Genomic DNA, 18801 nt, shown 5'->3' on the forward strand with positions numbered 1-18801 from the left:
CATGGTCAAGTTCATCATCTTTGGTTGATGCACAGGTGTTGGCAGCTAGAAATATGTCATTTTACGTGATAGGAACACATAGAATGTGAGACCAGCTCCTCTCATGGCACCTCCTCATTTCTAGGCCAAGAGTGAACAGGTGGTGAAAAGAATTACCCATGTACTGCAGACAGGTGTACTTGTGGACTCAGGTTTCAAGTTCACACAGACGCCACAACTCCAGTGTGTCCCCTGGGAACCAGGTGACAAGGGGAAGAAGGGAAGCCTCTGCCAGCTGTACTGAAGGGGCAGCAGGCGTCCACTTTATAAGCCACGATGAACACTGACAGCGCCCAGATCCAAGTACGGCTGCGGAGGAGGGATTCCGTTTAGGCAAACACTCCTTCACCGGAGAATCAGGACAAAAGCCACACTTGGAAAATCCATTTGCCAAGAACTGGTTCACCCCACGTGTGAAGCTCTTTGCCATCCTGTTGAGAACACAGTCAGAGGCCAGGGATGGGCAGGTGTGGATGTGTAGGACTCCCCCGCTCTGTCCTGACCACCTGCAGCTCTGGTGGTCCCCCAGAGGCCCCCGCTCAGTCTCACCAGGAGGTAAGTGGCTGAGGACCAACAAGCAGGCTCGGCAGGGGTACTGGACAGACACTGAGAGCAGTCCTAAAGGAATGCCATGGAGGTAAAAATACAAGTCTATACAAGTCTTTATTTTAACATTTAAAAGAATCACATGTTCATTCCGACAGCTTTACCAGACTGGGCCACCCGATAAGTTACACGCACACAGGGACTTGGAAAGTTATTGCACAGATTTTCAACGGGTCGAGTCAGGACCAAACAGCCGCCCTTCCCCACAGACAGGCTGCGAGTCCATCTTCCACAAGGACACCTTACTCAAAACAGGCTGCGGGGTGGCTGCACTTGAACCTTGCCTCCAGATTGATTATATAACCACGGCTGCTCCCACTGCAGAGTGTTGTGTCTGCAGAGGTGGAGCTCTGAACTGGGAGGCCGAGCACTGCCTGCTCATAAACAGTATTTCCTGTAGCATCTTGAGGGTGGGCAGGCAGCAGGGAGATACGCCAGCAGCCTGTTGCAGGCAGATTATCAGCGGCCCCGTCTCGAGGATTTCTGCCCCCAAAGATTCTTAAGATTGTTTGCTAGCTGATTCTTTTTTTTGACTACTCGATGGTTTTGAATTTGCCGTGATCCAGGGGTGTTCAAGTACTTCTTTGAGGGTGGGCCGCTGGCTGGGATTATGCTTCAGCAGTCTGGAAATGAGGTCCCTGGCTCCCTCTGGCACAAAGTCAGGGAATGTGAATTCCACCTGGGTAAGTGTACAATAAGTGACAGGGTCACAAACGTGGCTAAGAGAGAACAGGATAAATATTCAGATCGTAGCCTAAAGTCAAGGCTGATAAGGAATGATGGGTCCTTTCTAGTGATGTCTTACCCGTGATATTCTTTTGTAGGTCTCTTGGTATGTGTTTGCCTCAAAAGGAGGCTTCCCAACTAGAAATTCATAGCAAAGCACCCCAAGGCTCCAGAGATCCACCTTCTCGTCATGCATCCGGCCTTCAATCATTTCAGGCGGCAAGTAGTCCAGGGTACCGCAGAGGGTGGTTCTCCTAAAAACGCAGGCAGGTTCAGGTTGACGTGCTTCTGTTTCTGATGCACAACAGCTGCTCAAAATCACCAACCATTACACTAACGTTGAGCGCTTTTCCTAGGCTAGATCCTGTGCTACGAAGCAGGTACTGTTATAAATCCCCACTTTTAGACAGGGAGATGTACAAGATCTCACAGCTAGCAATCAAGCTGCACTCCAAATCTGTCCAACTCCAGAACTTCCTTAAATGATATAAAATATAGGATTTAAAGTATCACCACTATAAAATTTTGTGGACAACTAGGGAAATTTGAACATGGACTAAATAGCAGATATTAATAAGGCTGTTAATTTTCTTAGGCGTGATAATGGTTGTGATTATACAGGACAATGTCCTTATTTTTAGGAGATGCACACTGAAGCACTCAAAGGACAAAGCACACTGTCCGCAACTTATACGTAGACGACACACCCAACATGGCAAAATGTTAACAACTGTTTGAGTGTAGGCACTGGATCGACAGGTGACCAATGCAGCACGTCTGTATGTTGTTTTTATAATAGAGGTTGGAAACAAACATCAAAACAGGAGCAAAGACCTTGCAGGTTTTGCTGGTTTACATCAGTTATTCTTTCCCTGGTGCCCAGTGAGCGCACAAATGCTCGCTCGACTGCATGGTGACCCAGGATTAAGGAGCTACCTCTCCAGACACCTAGCCTCTCATCACCACCGAGATTCAGGAGACGGCCCGAATCGGGGGGTTCTCAAATGACAGCACAATATCGAAGGAGCTCTTACAGTTACCAAGGTACGGGAGGCGAGGAGAAGTGACCAAAATTTACACAGTGTCCTCTTCAGAAAAGGATCCGCTACCTTTCCTGTCACGATGACACCACTGGGAGGGTTAAGGTACAGTTTAGCCCTGTGATGCCATGAAGCCAGGTGCCAACAGCTCCCACCCGTGGCAGACCACGAGACTGTTTTTTTTTTTTTAAACAGAGACTGCAGCAGCAGATTCAGTGCCTTGCAGGAAACAATTAGGAGTGGTCTGTGACAAAAACAAAGCTCCCCACACCCAATGGCATCTATTTTAGACTACACAATTTTTTTTCAACTGGCTTTAAGGTAATCTGGCTAAAACTTTTTAAAGACCTACCCCAAAGTTGACAGACTCTTATTGGTGGATGTATGCTTTTAAATGCCCTACTTCACATGTGGTTCCAAAAGCTCACTTAAACTCCACTTAAATTTTAAAAAGGAGAAAATGTTTTAGCTCTGTTGGCAAAGTTCACTTAAATTGTTTCATTACGTTGATCTCTCCACTTTAAGAGGAGACAGGAAAGGACTGTTCTGTTGACAAACAGAGGACGAAAGAATCTTTGCCCCCCCACCCTGAAAGCTCCATCCAAACCAGTTTGGTTCCTTTAAGTTCCCTGAAGAACTGTGCTCTTGGTTCTAGATCTTTGCAAGCGATGCCCTCAGAAACTTCTGTCTCCTGGTCCGGGAAGCAGTGGAGTCTCCCTCACACCAGTCAGTCGGGTGTTCCTGCCCCTGTGCACATGCTGCACTTCACCTGTCATACACCTGTCATGTCTTTTACTTATTTGTCCCCTTCATTAGTCTCTAAGGACATTACGCATCTTTTAACCCCAGGCTTAGGACAGGATAAACAGCCCAAAATGGCTGCGGAATAAAAATGTTCTTGAAGACACTGGTTTACTATCAGGCCTAAATTACACCAAAGTATGTGCGTCAGTTACCTGCCCCAACTCAGCACACATCTATACTTTACATATTTCACTATTTAGCTCATATTGGCCCCTGGGCTTTTGCTAAACCGAGCAAACAAGTTCCACGTCTGAAGTTACATACCTGGAGGATGGGGCATGTACTGACCACCCAAAATCTGCAATCTTAAGCTCTCCAGATGATCCAAGGAGCAGGTTCTCTGGCTTAATGTCTCTATGAATAACTCTCTTTGAATGACAGTAAGACAGGGCATTTGCCAATTCTGTGATATACTATTCAAAAAAAAAAAAAAGTATTGAAAGTCTGTGTTTTAGATTTATATAACACAATTTTAGACATCTCTTCTGAAAGGAAACCCAACATAGATTTTAACATGTTTCGTAGATTTTTAAAGCCAAAACTAGAGAAAATGGATGGCTCTACAAGAAAACAAACCAATTTAGTGTGCAGCATTAAGTACAAGTGATTCTGTGCTATGTTATTTGCTAACACAGCAGATGTGATATTGAAAGACAGGAAAACACCGAGACAGCACTACGTGGCAATATATGGCCCAGCAGCAATGAATTAAGACAATATTGAAAAACTGGTATAAATTAGGGAGTCAGACGTGTAAACGGTTTTTAACATTTAAAACAAAAACACTTAAGTACAGACCATTCCCATTTTTAAACCAAGGCCAATTTACAACAAACGGATTTGTCTGAAGCTAAAACTTTACTCTAAGAGCACCGGAGGAAAAAATCCTGAACAATAAACTAAGAGCAGTTGTCCTGGCATGTTAAGTAGCGAGCTAAATTTGGGGACACACTACATAGTAATTCATTAGTCAGCTTCAAAGTACACAAGCAAGTCAGTCCTTTCGTTCGTTTTGTTTGCATTTCAACTAAAAGATCTAGCAAGCAGGTCCAGAATTTGCTTTAACATATAAATAAGAATGGTTTTATAGTATACTGAAAGAATATATTTAGCTCTGACTTAAGTTAGAGAAGTGTTTGTTTCCCGAAAGTAATTCTAGACAGGACTGAACATTATTTTATACAAAAAAAGGTGTACTAAACAAATGGGTAGAAACCAGATGTTATCGTCAGAAAGGACATTTTTCATTATTTTCAGCCAAAGCCAAAGACCAAAATTTAGACCATAATAAACTGAAAGTGAAGGCAAAGAAAGCTCGTCTCCTGCACCAAAGTTGGGTTGATGATGCCCTAGGAGCACACATTACTATTCCGGAGGGCAACAGGCTGTCCCTGCTCAAACCTCGGCAAGAACCAGAGCTCTCTGGCACCCAACTCCCTCCACACCTCCCACATTAGATTGTGGGTACACGTAAAGGTCCCTAACACTTCTCTAGAATTAGTCTTATTTTTATTAGAAAAGAAAAACAGGTGCGTGTATATATCTCCAAACTACTAAGGAATCTAGAAAGAACCAATCTTTTCTTTCAAATAGCTGTTTACACCAAAGTAAACTCCATCTGGACTGAGGAAAACTGAGTACTACAAATATTAATTGCCAATTAAATAAGAAATTAGTTTGGTTAACTAATATTTAAAAAGCAAATAAAATAGATTTCTACTTATCCAAAGGGCAAATATTTAAGTTTAAAATAGTACGTCCTCGTTGCACAGACAGGACCAGAGGGTCATTCACCAACAGTGCTGTGATTTCATCAGAAGATAAAAGTAAAACCACCTGAACTTAATGCCATTTACATCAATGCCAAAAAGAAAATGAGTGTACATACTACCCAGAGACCTCCACCAAGAAACAGAACGAAGTAACCACCATTCAACAGGCCCATCATCGGCTAATTCAACAAAAAACAGCCCAAATTAAGACTCAGCTTCTTCAAACAATTTTCACACAATAAAGGAGAGTAGAATTCGGTGCGGGGGGGGGGGGGGACAAAAACCTGATAATGTTGAACTTTATTAAGATTAAAAACATCTGCCCCTGAAAAACACAGTTAAGAGAATGAAAACATGAGCCACAGATGGGGATAAAACGTGATAAAGGACACGTACCACAAATACACACGAACCCTTCAAACTCAGTAAGACAACAACAAAAATTTTTAATGGGCAAAAGATCTGAAGAAACACCTCAAAGATGATATACAGATGACAACTAAACACATGAAAAGATGCTCAACATTGTACGTCATTAGAGAACTGCAAATTAAAACTGAGGCACCACTGTACACCTACTGGAAGACTGAAATCCAAAAGGCTCAACACCACCAGCTGCTGGTGAGGAGCAACAGGAACTCTCATTCGTGGGTGGGAAGGCCAAGAGGGTATATCCATTTTGGAAGGCAGTTTAACAGTTTCTTAAAAGCTAAATGTAGTCTTACCATACAAGCCAGCAATCGCACCCCTAAGTATTCACCCAGCCAGTTTGAAAACCTATGTCCCACAAAAACCTGCATGCAATTGTTTATAGCAGCTTTACTCGTAATCACCGAAAACTAGAAGAAACCAAGATGCCCTTCAGTAGGTGAACAGAGAATAATGGAATAGTATTCACCAATGAAAAGAAATGAGCTATCAAACCCTAAAAAGATACAGATGAATCTCAAATGCATACAGTTGTTTCCCACAGGGTAACTGGTTAACAATGCTACTACTACACATGAACACTGGAATTGAACAGATAAATGGATGGCGGAGGGTGGAACCCAAGTTTCTCAATGTTGGGGTGGAGGTTACAGATAAGCAAAGGAGGAGGGTAAAATGATCCATGTGATGATGGACTCATGTTTTGCTTAATATAGATACGGATGGATAAATATAGAAATACTTTTAGATACATGCATTTACATGGATTACTATACACATATTTCCTTGCTCTCTGTCAGCTGAAAGCCTAGAAGTAATAACACTCAGTAGCAATGATCATATCCAGCGCCCAGATCTTGGTTTCTAATAACACTTTCCAATAAAAGGAACCAAAGCTCCGTGGAGAAATAACGAATTCTAAGACTGGGATAGGAAATGTACAAGATGAAGCTGGAACATCATCTTATAGCACCAGAAAACAAGAAAGTGCTTTTCCGTGCACGCACACACACAACAATAGGGACATATCCAAAGGACACAGGAACCACGAGAGAGCTCCCAGTGGCCAAAGCTGGAACAATGAGAGCAAAGTGGTATTAGATTATACTCAAAGTAGACAATAATCCATGAGCCCATGTTAATAAATGATTGACTCCATTTTCTGACTATTTTATCATCATTTTGCCTTTGGTGTGGGTATTTGTTGTTGTTATATGTCTTTTATGTCTATGGATTAATTTTGTCTGGTGAATCAAAGGATTTATATCATTTATCAAATTTGGAAAATTCCCAGCCATTATCACTTCAAACATTACCTTCTGCCCAATTTCTCTATTATTTTTTCCTTCAGGATTACAAAATTTATTACTAAATTTATATAAGAAGTAAACATTACTTCCAAATGTCAAAAATAAATAAATAAAAATGAGTGAGTAAATAAATAATGGAGAATAGAGAAATATCTGGTACAGAATTCCAAATAACTTATGTCGATACCCTGCCCTATAGGAGATGAAACATAACCCCCCACGGGCTGTTCCTCTGAAAGGACAGAGCATGCAAAGGGAGAAAAAGAGTAACTTTACCGTGGAGAAACCTGACAAACACTACCTCAGCCAGGTGGTCAAGGCCGACACTCAGGGATGAGTCAGGTTAATAGTATGTATCCTTGATACGAGAATGCATTTTACCTCTGATCTTCCTCTCAAAACCCCATGACCCTCATCTAATCATGAGAAACTAAAGAAATCTGAATGAAGTATGGATTTCAGTCAATAGTTATGTACCAATATTGGTTCATTAGTTATGACAACTGTACCACACTGATAAAATATAAATAGGAAAATTAGGTGTGTATTAATAGGAGAAAGTAAGTCCGTACTATCTTCAGTTATTCTATAAGTCTAAAACTAATCTAAAACAAATTTTTCTTTTTTTTTTTTTTAAAGAGAGCAACTATACATTTCCACAGAAACAGCTGTGGAAACCAACCACAATATTCCATTTGGTACCTGACTTTATCTGTATATAAAAGGTACACCTAAGCTATTTTGATTTCTCCATTTCAAATATTTGGTCTGGTTAAGCTATCTTCCCATGAGACAAAACCCCCTCTTATATAATGAAAGGTCCACTGCCAGGTAGGACAGGTATAGAGGAGACAGAATTAGTCTGAACAAATGAAGACTTACAGTAGCAGTTCTCTGCTCATCAAACTTTGACAGTTTCTGAAGTTCTCTATAGACAGCTCCGAGGGGTGCATATTCCAGAATTAGGTAGACTCTGGTAGCATCATGGAAATAACCATACAGCCTGAGAATGTTTGGATGCCTGCAACGAAGGACGAACACTCTAACACCTGGTTTTGGAGCTGATACGTACTGAGTATCAAACAAATCCTCATGTGAAACCAGTGGTGAAAACTGCTGCTGGCCACAGATCCCACTTCAACCCCCCCTGAGAATCTGAAACTACAGACCCACTGTAAGAAGAAGATGTACACTGCTATCAATTTACATGCATTTCAAGGTATTAATAGACCTTGGGTTTAGTTAAGACTATTGTCTTCCTTTAGGCCATCTATATTCTTAGGTGGGGAAAGAATTCAGATAAATATTAAGTCTCTGCAAATTGGAAAAAAAAAAAGACATGGCATTCCCACAGTAGTTGAAACCCAAACACCATGAGATAGACAACACAGGCAGCGTTCACGAATGGCATGGGATGTGCTGCTGACAACGTTGGACAGCTGAGCACAGGCTATCAGTTTTTTTGTTTTGTTTTGTTTTTTTAATTCACCGAAAGCAAAAAGAAAAAGATCCACTGGCCAAAGTCAACCTGTAGGCTGCCAGTTTGCAACCTGAACTCAAAATAAAAGGTATCATTCCCTTTAATTATCCACCGAAACAAAACAAAACAAGAACACCTCCAGTAAATTACTCCATCAACAAAACAAACCTTCAAGCAATTTTTCAGGACCACGGCACTTAAGTCTAGTGAATTTAGTCACTCTGCAGTACTACGGAGCCAGCCTTCTACAAAGAAGTTTACAATCATTTAACTCGTAAAGTTCTGTACGCCACTCTTCCTGGACATCTGAAAACTTACCTAAGGTGGGACTGTATTTCTACTTCCCTCCTCAGCTGATGCTCAACTCCTGCTTTCTCCAACTGAGCTTTAAATAATACCTTAAGAGCCAGGATAAACTTGCTTTGTTTTTCTCTCGCCAAATAAACATTACCAAACTTTCCTTTACCCAGCGGGCGACCAATTTCAAAATCTTCCAAAGCCCACTGCCTTCTAGGAAAGAATTGAACATTTTAAAATGTGAAGAAAACACATCTTTTCTAACAATGTATATTAGTGAGTAGTAGACATCCTATAAATTTTATATTCAAAGTTATATTGAGTATGTACCCGCTGCAAGAACCAAACCAATAACCACAATTAATGAGTCACCACAGACATTAAGCCCCCCATGCCCCCACCCGCCATCAGCTGAGTGACTCTGTGACAAGGAACAACCTGGACTGTTAGAACTGAAGCACTCACTGGGAAGTGTCCCATGGCAGTACTATGCTCTGGAGCACAGACCTATTAACAACAACACTTAGGACCGTAAGAAGGATTAGATGAGTAACTGGAGAGGGAAAAATGCTGCAGAACCACCTGCGAGCCTCTTTCAAACCAAGCACAGCCTCCACCACTCTGGTTAAGCGAGTGGGATGGAGCCCGCAGGGCAGTGGGGCGAGAACCATTGGATGTAGATTCTCAGAAAGCCTCCGGTAGGTGCTAGAGCAAAAAAGGCTATGGATTCATTCCTGGCTCCTATCACATTCTAGAATCTAGACAGTTCAGAGACTGAGAGCAGGGGAAAATACAGCCAAGCTTTATTATGAGGAACAAGTATAATAATTCTGTCAATACTTTCAAAATACCCAGACAGTCATGTATTAGTCCATAGCTCTGCAATAGGACATTTTGTTGTTGTTTTTTTAACTTCCACCTCTTTACTAGAATAGAACAAAGTATAGAAGCATACATAAACCATATGTAGTAGTTACTTCTGAAGGTGGAGAGGAACTTTCACTTCACACATTTCTGTAGCAGATTCATACAAGTCATTTCTAAATTTGGAAAGCAATAAGAAAAACGAGTCCCTAATAAACATCCATCATTAAAATTCCTTCTCCCTTTCTTTAAAGATTGGAAACCTGAAACATCTATATTTTCTAAGTGAAAATACAGTATAAAGACCTATTTTAAAAGTGTTCCCATAACTAAATTTGCAATTAAATGGTGTATTCTAGTAGAATGATAGCACAGAACTCTGTAAACAAGATAAAACTTTACCTTTTTGATTCTTCATTTTTCTGTTTTGATGCCGCTTCCTTTTCAGGATTATTTCCTAGATAGAGTAAGTTAAAAACCTGTTTTTAGAATAACTATGCAGAATAAGTTAGAAATCTTTGATTAGAGATGAATATTAGTGTATGTCCAAAATATTAGTGTATGTCCAGAATGATAGATCTGAACTATTTCTAGTTTTATTTTATTTTTTTTTAAAAAAAGGGACTTCCCTGGTGGTCCAGTGGTAAAGAATTCGCCTTACAGTGCAGGGGTTGCAAGTTCTATCCCTGGTTGGGGAACTAAGATCCCACATGCCGAGGGGCAACTAAGCCCATGCGCCACAACTACTGAGCTCGTGCGCCTCAACTACAGAGCCCATGCGACCTGGAGCCCGTTCACCACTACTAGAGAAGAGAAAAACAGCGTGCTGCAACGAAGAGATCACGCATGCCTCAACGAAGATCCCGCATGCCAAAACTAAGACCCAACGCAGCCAAAATAAATAAATAATAAATAAAATATTTTTTCAAAAGACTACTTACTACACTGTAACCTCACTCCTGCCATTTGAAGTCTTTATAGAACTTCGAGAGTAAAGACAAGCAGATACATATAGCTAGGCCCTTAGATAATCTCCTTGAAGCCTCAGTTTCTTTTTTTTTTTTTTTTTTTTGCGGCACGCGGGCCTCTCACTGTTGTAGCCTCTCCCATTACGGAGCACAGGCTCCGGACGCGCAGGCTCAGCGGCCATGGCTCACAGGCCCAGCCACTCCACTGCATGTGGGATCTTCCTGGACCGGGGCACGAACCCGTGTCCCCTGCATCGGCAGGAGGACTCTCAACGACTGTGCCACCGGGGAAGCCCCCTGAAGCCTCAGTTTCTAAATGAAGAGCTTCTAAAGCAGAATTACCAATCTTCCCATCCATTACAAGCTCCCACCTCATCACCTTTTCCCCAGGAGGTGGGCCAGCCAGCTGTCCATTTGCTACAGACAACGTGCAACAAAACATAAGCCAACCACCACCCTCCTTCCACTGTCTTGGTGGCCAAGGGGAAATTACATGGGACATTTCCACTTGTCTATTTCCAGCACTTCAAACTCTTAACAGCAGCACATTTTGCTCTGGTCAGGTATTTGAATTCAGGCCTCAACTGGACTCTTCCCCTCCCTGGTTCACAATCTCAGTTAAGGCCACCAGTATAACCACCATCCCCATGTCCAGTTTATTGCCCAGTTCAGTCAAGTCTGCATCCTAAGTGAGCTCTCGGATTTGTCTGCACCACTCCATCCTGGCTGTCTTCAAATAAGTTAACACTTCAAAGTCTTAGCTTCCTCCCCCACAAAACCAAGTTAAAAACCATGGCTGCCTTTGTAGAGTGGTTACGAGGACAGAATGACACAACGCGGATGAAGGAAGCCTGCTGTGTGAGCGCTCACACCTGGTAAATGCTAACTATTAGCACCGACCCTGCTCTGCCTAGGTCAGGCCGCTGCCATATCGGCCCCAAACCACAATGGCTTCCCTCCTATCTGGTACCCCTGGGTCCAGCAATGCTACTCTCCAATTCATGCCCCACATTCAGATGAGCTTTCTATAAAGGCAAGTCAGCCCGTCCTCCGCTCAAAAACCTTTCAGCAGCTTCCCAGTGCACACGGGATAAAGCCCCACTCACCGCGGCCAGCAGTGCCCACCTCGACCTGACCTGGCCCACCTCAGTCCACCCACTCCCCACGCCGGGCACTTCCCTCCACACCCCAGAACCCTGAAGTTGTTCAGCTCCAAGAGTACCTGCTACAAGAACCCCATCCCTCCCCTCCGCCCCTACTATGCAATCAAAGAACACGGCACTGGTGCTGTGTCCTCCCTGGCTGCCAACTCTTCCTTGAGGGTGGGAGTCCAGCCTGGCCCACAGGAGACACAGGTACTTCACCCGGACACCAGATTTTCTCCCCATCCTCAGTAGAAAATGACGTAAAAGCTAGGGTTCCAAACAATAAACACACGTCTACACACTTGCTTTTTTAGCAACTAAAAAGAACGACTCTCCAATGAGCCTCAGAGCGCTGATTACCAGGTGCTGGGAGCTGGGGCTGCTCGCTCTTTTGGGTATTACTCAGAGGCCTGGAGACAGGACGAGGGGCGGTGGCTGCCTGCGTCGGCTTCTGCTTCAGGGGCTGTACGGGTTTTTGGCTGGAGACAAGCTTTTGCACTTGTGAAGGAACACGCTGCGAGGAATTTGAAGGACACAAGACCCGCTGAGCCTGGCCACTGTTCGCAGACACCGGATTCTGAGAAGGAAATTGCTGAGTCACCGGAACACGTTTTGGGCCGTCACCAAGTGGAACTGTAGTCTAGATTGGGGAGGAAAAAGGAACTTTATGGTCTCCATGAACGAAAGCTGAATATCAAGAGAATATTCCAAAAGTTTTTTTTCCAATATAAGAAAATGAGTGTCACTCACTGATAACAGACGTTAGGGGAAAGCGATTTTAATCAGCACTTCCAGAGCATACAGTCAGTATATGGCTGCAATACCTGAATGACACCGCCTCCCCTTCCCCAACACCCATCCCTAAAAAGCACGCCCCCATAAACAAATGTTCATGAACAAACTTTCATTGAAAAAAGGAGGCATTAAACACTAAGAATTCACAATGACTTGGGAATTATTATTTAGCAAGAAGCTGCAATTTGGAAACTGTATACCAAAATCCCAATTCCAATGACATTTCTTTGACAATACCTATGTTTAGAAAAGAGACTGAAAGAAATACAACAAAATATTCAACAGTGATTTTTTTAAATTATTATTTATTTATTCTTGGCTGTGTTGGGTCTTCGTTTCTGTGCGAGGGCTTTCTCTAGTTGTGGCGAGCAGGAGCCACTCTTCACCGCGGTGCGCGGGCCTCTCTTGTTGCAGAGCACAGGCTCCAGACACACAGGCTCAGTAGTTGTGGCGCATGGGCCTAGTTGCCTCGCGGCATGTGGAATCTTCCCAAACCAGGGCTCGAACCCGTGTCCCCTGCATTGGCAGGCGGATTCTCAACCACTGCGCCACCAGGGGAGCCCTCAACAGTGATTATCTTTGAGTAAAGAAGTTTTGGAGAATTTCTGTACTTGCCAGATTTTCCACAAAAGCTAATTACTTTTTTTTTTTTTAACAATAATGACCACAGTTTTAATAGTCCAAAAAGCTAATTATTACTGATTTAGTAGTGTTTCAATTTCCAAGTGTTCAATACTGACAAAATGCATCTGAGGCAAAAGACAAATAAATATAGGCTCTTCAAAAAGTTACTACCAGGGCTTCCCTGGGGGCGCAGTGGTTGAGAGTCCGCCTGCCGATGCAGGGGACACGGGTTCGTGCCCCAGTCCGGGAAGACCCCACATGCAGCGAAGCGGCTGGGCCCGTGAGCCATGGACGCTAAGCCTGCATGTCCGGAGCCTGTGCTCCGCAACGGGAGAGGCCACAACAGTGAGAGGCCCACGTACCGCAAAAAAAAAAAAAGTTACTACCAAAATATATTATTTACATGCCTGTAAGTTAGATGTCACGAGTTTTTAAAATACTTAAATTCTAAGGCCCTGAGCTAATCAAACACAGGGCAGAGGGCACTTCCTCTAGCTTCAATAGAGGAAATTTCCTCATAAATGAGCAAACAGTGCCAGAAGAGAAGCCTCAGAATCCACCACCAGCTTGCTGGTACAAGTGCTTTCCAAGAGAGGGTTTCCAACTTACAGGAAAAAGAGATTGCTTCTGAAATTAGCAGCATCCACAACACAGCAGAGATTCAGGCAGCAAAAGACATTTTAAACATCAAGCAATTTTCTTTTTATGTAAATTTATTTATTTATTTTTGGCTACGTTGGGTCTTCATTGCTGCGCATGGCCTTTCTCTAGTTGCGGTGCACGGACTTCTTATTGCGGTGGCTTCTCTTGTTGCAGAGCACGGGCTCTAGAGCACAGGCTCAGTAGTTGTGGCGCACGGGCTCAGTTGCTCTGCGGCATGCGGGATCTTCCCGGACCAGGGCTTGAACCCGTGTCCCCTGCATTGGCAGGCGGATTCTTAACCACTGTGCCACCAGGGAAGTCCCTAGAGCAATTTTTTTAAATGATTTTTATCATCAGAATTGAGAATCAAATACAGTGAACCAATTTAGCCTTTTTCTGGTTGGTCATTTTTACACTTTCAGCCGGTAAAAAAGGCTAAGTATCCATTTTTCAAAGATGAAGACTTCTAAAAACAAACCCCTCCCCTCAAAAAAAAAAAAAAAGCAGTATTTATAGTCTTCTAATTTCCTAGAAGGAAAAAAACCCGGGGATTACTTATATTAAAAGGATCTTTCTGTGAGAGACCCATTCACCTAACTGCTCCACAAATATTCATCAAATGCTAAGTAAGGGCCAGGGGGTCTCTCCTCCTGGATTCCAATCTACCCCAAGCTGAACTGAGCACCCCTCCTAGGAATTACTCAGGTTATATGTATATATAGTATGGTACTGGCTCACACACCTACCCAGAAGGGCTCTAAGTTCTTTAAAGTCAAAGACCACATGCTTTTCACTGTTGTGATCCCTGCACCTGACACAGAACCTGGCTGCAATGCCCAGGAAATGCCCACTGAACTGCTGCTCGACATGCCTCTAAAGCGTGAGCAGAACCAACTACGGCAAAGAAATTAATTTCTGGAAAGCAAGGAAGTACGGGCAAGTGTTAAGCACCTACTACGTACATCATTATCCTGCATGCAATGGAGCAATACAGATACTTAAACAGCTAACTGTAAGACAAAGCAGAGGAAATAAAAGTTACGGTGAAAGAAGCAACGAAGTGTTATTGAATGCGTAGAAAAATGACTAATTCCCACCCAAGAACGTGGTAGAGGGATCTAAAGTTACAACCCAGAATAAAGGTAAAAAGTATTCTAGATTTTAAACCCAATCTCAAACAACTATACCCCAATAAAAAATAATAATAATATAAATAAATAATAAAATAAAACCCAATCTCCCTTTGGGTTTTATAAATGTGACTTGAGATTACAGATTATTCGATTTACCTTAGGCCCCGAGATGCTGTTTTCTTTACATTTGTCCATGATGCCTGAAAAGAAAAAAGAACCACCTTTAATTTGTAAAAATCCACCTGCTTCCAAGTGTCATGCTGGATGAGGGTTATAAATCCTGATGAAAAAGCCTCAACATCACACAGAATTTTACATGTTTTGTCATCCAAATGAGGCTTATAAGGGAGCAGTGTTTTCTCGCCTGATACCACGTGCAGGCATGGGGCCTTCCCCCCACCTCACACACTGCAGCCCGCCCCTCCCCCGATACTCAGACTTCACTCCTGAACCGCCCTGTCCTGCCCCATCATCTCTCTAACGGACCACTTTCATCACTGTACAAGCCAGCTTCCACACCTGCTGCCTTCAGAATAAAAAAGGTCCTCTTTACCCCAAAACTGACTCAAGCTATGACCACATCTCTGGCCTCCCCTTTCAACAGCAAGGCTCTGCAAGTCTCTACCAGTTCCCTCACGCTGCCACAAGCTCCCTCCCACAGGGCTTTTATCCCCACCGCCAGTCCAGCTCCAGACTGACCCCTGCTGCTGCTAAACCGAAAGGTCAATTCTCGGCCTTCCTCTAACGTGCATTCCCTGCATTCCAGGGGATCCTGCACTCTTTTTCCACTCCTTTCTTCGCTTAGCTCGCAGATCTGTCTTCACCTTACTGCTGTCCCATCGCAACCGCCTTTGCTGATCAGCCTCACGCATACCACCAATCTCAGTGTCTGGGGTGACTCCGGAATGGACTCTGCAGGTCTCCATCTACACCTGCCTATGGCCCCAGGACTCTGAACATCTTTAACAAGAGAACTCGAATTTGCATCTCCTGCCCTCCCCTCTCCTGCGACTGCCAAGCTCTCTAACAACCTGCTCAGGATCCCCCAGGAAGGTCTGCCAGGCGTCTCAACCCAACACACCAAATGAAACCTCTTCTCTCCGGCACACTTCTTTTCCCCTTTGCCATGGGGGTTGCCCAGAAACACTTCTTTCCCAACTACACTCACTCCTTCGGTGAGCTCATCCCGTCTCCTGGCTTTCAGTACCATCCACAGGCTGAGGATCCCCTAATTTCCATCGGAACTCTAACCAGCTGGTAATCTGAGAGCATCTCAATGTTAAACTGTCCCCAACTGAAGTCCTGCTCCCTTCCCCACTCCATCTCTGGCAACCCGCTCTCTCGGATGGCGGACTGGGCTGCCCCCATCTCAGTAGACGGCAAATCCATCCTGCCAGTTGCTCAAGTCTAAAGTCTTAGCACAATCTTTTACACGGTTCTCCCTCAAACCCCTTATCTGATCCATCAGCATATCTTACAGGCTCTATCTTCAAAATCACTGCTCACAGCCTTTACTACTCCCACCTCGTCAAACCACAATTTTCTCTCCCCACAATTATTTGCAAAAGGCTCCCCAATGGTCACTCTGCTCCCACCCTTCTCCCATTAAGTCCATTTGCAACACTGTGCCCAGTGATCCCATTAACAAGTCAGATATATGGTCCTTGGTTCAGAGGCCCCTCATGGTTCCTCAACTCAAATTCAAAATCTTACTTGCACATATAGGCCTATAAAGTCTCACAGAATGTGGATCTTGACCACCTCTGTGACCAGATCTCCTCCTCTTCTCTACTGCACACCAGCCATTCAGGGCTCCTCCCTTTCCCTGGCAGAGAAGTCCCCTGCCACAGGGCCTTTGCACTTCCTGTTCCCTCTACGTATGAGGCTCCTCCCTAAAAGAGAAGTGTGGCTGTTCCTTCATTTCATTCATGCTGAGATGCCCCTTTCAGATCATCTCTCTTTTAATTAACACCTTACATAACATTATTTGTACTTGTTTACCTTCTGAGTCCCCAGACTCAGATACCCAGCTATCTGCTCAGTATCTCTAAAGAAAGTAAGCTCCACAGGAGGAAGAGCTTAGTCCCATTTTGTTCACTGTTACCTCCCCAGAACATGCCTGGCACACAGTATGTACGCTCATCTTTTGGGAATGAATCAATCCATTAACAAAGCAGATCAGTAATAAAAAATAGTTTCTAACACTTAGGAAGTGTTAGAATCACTTCCTGTGAGTCAGGCACAACAACCTATCAAGTAAGTAGAACATAAACTCCAAGAAAGCAGAAACCTTTCTCTATTTCTCTTACTCAGATGCTCCTTATACTCTAGAATCCAATCAGAAAGCACTCTTCAGCCCCACGCTTTCACATCCACTTTATAAGTAATCAAATAACTCCACCTCGAAGCCGGGACCAGGCTAAAGAGCCTGGAGTCCTTATAAACAGCCATTTAGACATAATAGACAAAAAAGAAAAGGAAGTACATTCTCCTTGAATTTCACACACGCTCTGATGCTTTCTTCACTCTCCCTAACAGTTACAAGCAGCAGACTCATGAGAGCACACAAACCAATGAACACTGAACCGTCTTCAACAGAAGCTACAGACATTCACTCCAATGTAATGCACTTTCCTTCTCAGGAAGAACAATAACAGAATGGAACATGATTCTGATCCAGAAATTCTGGAGAAAGCCGCAAGAAGACTGCTTCTCAGGTGATTCTGGCCTGCAGCGGAGTTCAGGAGTCACATGTCCAGACGACCTGCACAAGATCCCTGCAGTTCAAACCAGAGATCCTACTAGTCTAAACAGCAAAACAGATTTGCACTGTGGGTTGAGACTTTTCCTTCCTTCGTTAAACCTGCAAATGTCTGCACAGATGCAAGAGAGTGGAGAGGAAATGAGTATGTTGCTGAGAAGCATTTAATTCAAAGAACTAGGAAGGTTAAGGATGAGCAGGAAACAGTGAAAGTCAAGGGTGATAGCTACATCTACATCAGGAGGACATTCGCTAGAAATGGAGACTTTCAGGCCCAACCCCAGACCTAACAACTACATCCTGCATTTCAAAGACACCCCCAGATGACCAGTATGTGGCTGGGCTAGACCACGAATTCTCAACGAAACATCAGAATCACCTGCAAGAGCTTGATAAAAATACAGACACCTGAGTCCTACACCCAAGCGCTTCTGATCCCTTAGGTGGGTTCATATTTTTAACAAGGACGCTCAAGTAATCCCGATAAGGGTAGTCCAAGGTCTACGGTTTGAGAAGTACTGGCCCAGGAAGGCCTCTTTGAGGAAGTTATTTATTCACCCACTCATCCGTCCCGCCCGGACAAGGGCCTTTTCCGGCTAGTCTACCCAAAGTAGCCCCCGGTTCCTAGCGCCCTTCCCTAGTGGAAGTTATCTTGCTACTTCATCGTCTGTCTCCCCACCCCCCAGAACGTAAACTCCAAGACAGCAAAAACCTTCTGTACCTCCTTACCCAGGTGCTCACTGAACACGAGAATCCCATCAGAAAGCACCCCCCCAGAGCCCCCCGCCCCACGCCACACAACCCAACGCACTCCAGGTGTTTAATAAACACCAGGCGGCATGTTACAGGGCGTCTGGGGACCCAGGAGCTGATGGGAGGGCGCTGGAAAAGCACGGGGGGACGCAGGGAGGAACGGGGGGGGAACGCAGGGAGGAACTGGGGGACCAAGGGAGACTTTCTCGCCCCGACCCTCCCCTCGCCGGCCCAGCGGCCCCAAAGACCTCTTCCCTCCCACCCACCCCCAAAGGCCACCCAGGGTCCTCCCGCCCGCCTCACAGAGATGCCCCAGGTCTACGTACCTACGGCCTCCCACCTCCGACCCGAAGGCTCCGAGTCCTCCCGAGAGCTCGGCCGTTAGGAGTCAAAGTCTTCATTTTAAATAGGAGTTAAACCCTCGAACCCGAAAGCTGATTGGTCGGGGCTAGAGAGGCGCTGCATTTTCATTGGTTCAAAACCAACTCGACGGCTTGAGTCACGGCCCGGCGGAGACGGCGCGCAGGCGCACTTGCTTCGCAAGGCCCCGGAAGTGATGGAGGCAAAGGCCCGCCACATCTGCGGCCGTTCTAGCGCCCGCGGTGCTCTCCGG

The 18801-nt window shown here is 44.4% G+C and overlaps 1 protein-coding gene across 1 annotated transcript; it reads right to left on the reverse strand.

The window, feature by feature from the left end:
• Positions 1-730: 730 nt before the first annotated feature.
• On the reverse strand, positions 731-18583 carry AURKA (aurora kinase A). Its single transcript, XM_082856211.1, has 9 exons — positions 18515-18583; positions 14831-14874; positions 11841-12120; positions 9770-9824; positions 8525-8713; positions 7609-7747; positions 3480-3628; positions 1451-1625; positions 731-1324 (listed from the first exon to the last, which is right to left on the reverse strand). Exons 2-9 carry the CDS (start codon positions 14867-14869, stop codon positions 1145-1147), a joined length of 1206 nt encoding a protein of 401 aa, XP_082712337.1. The 5' UTR covers positions 14870-14874; positions 18515-18583; the 3' UTR covers positions 731-1144.
• Positions 18584-18801: the final 218 nt, after the last annotated feature.

Source organism: Leucopleurus acutus, assembly GCF_964270905.1.
Source record: "Leucopleurus acutus genome assembly, chromosome: 16".
In the NCBI taxonomy this organism is placed as follows: domain Eukaryota; kingdom Metazoa; phylum Chordata; class Mammalia; order Artiodactyla; family Delphinidae; genus Leucopleurus; species Leucopleurus acutus.

Excerpts from the sequence above, each read along its gene's own strand:
- AURKA (XM_082856211.1), bottom strand. The coding sequence starts at position 14,869 with ATGGACAAATGTAAAGAAAACAGCATCTCGGGGCCTAAG. Across the intron at positions 12,121-14,830 it reads ACAGCATCTCGGGGCCTAAG|ACTACAGTTCCACTTGGTGA; the intron begins GTAAATCGAATA and ends TCCCCAATCTAG. Across the intron at positions 3,629-7,608 it reads ATGAGCAGAGAACTGCTACT|TATATCACAGAATTGGCAAA; the intron begins GTAAGTCTTCAT and ends TTTTTTGAATAG.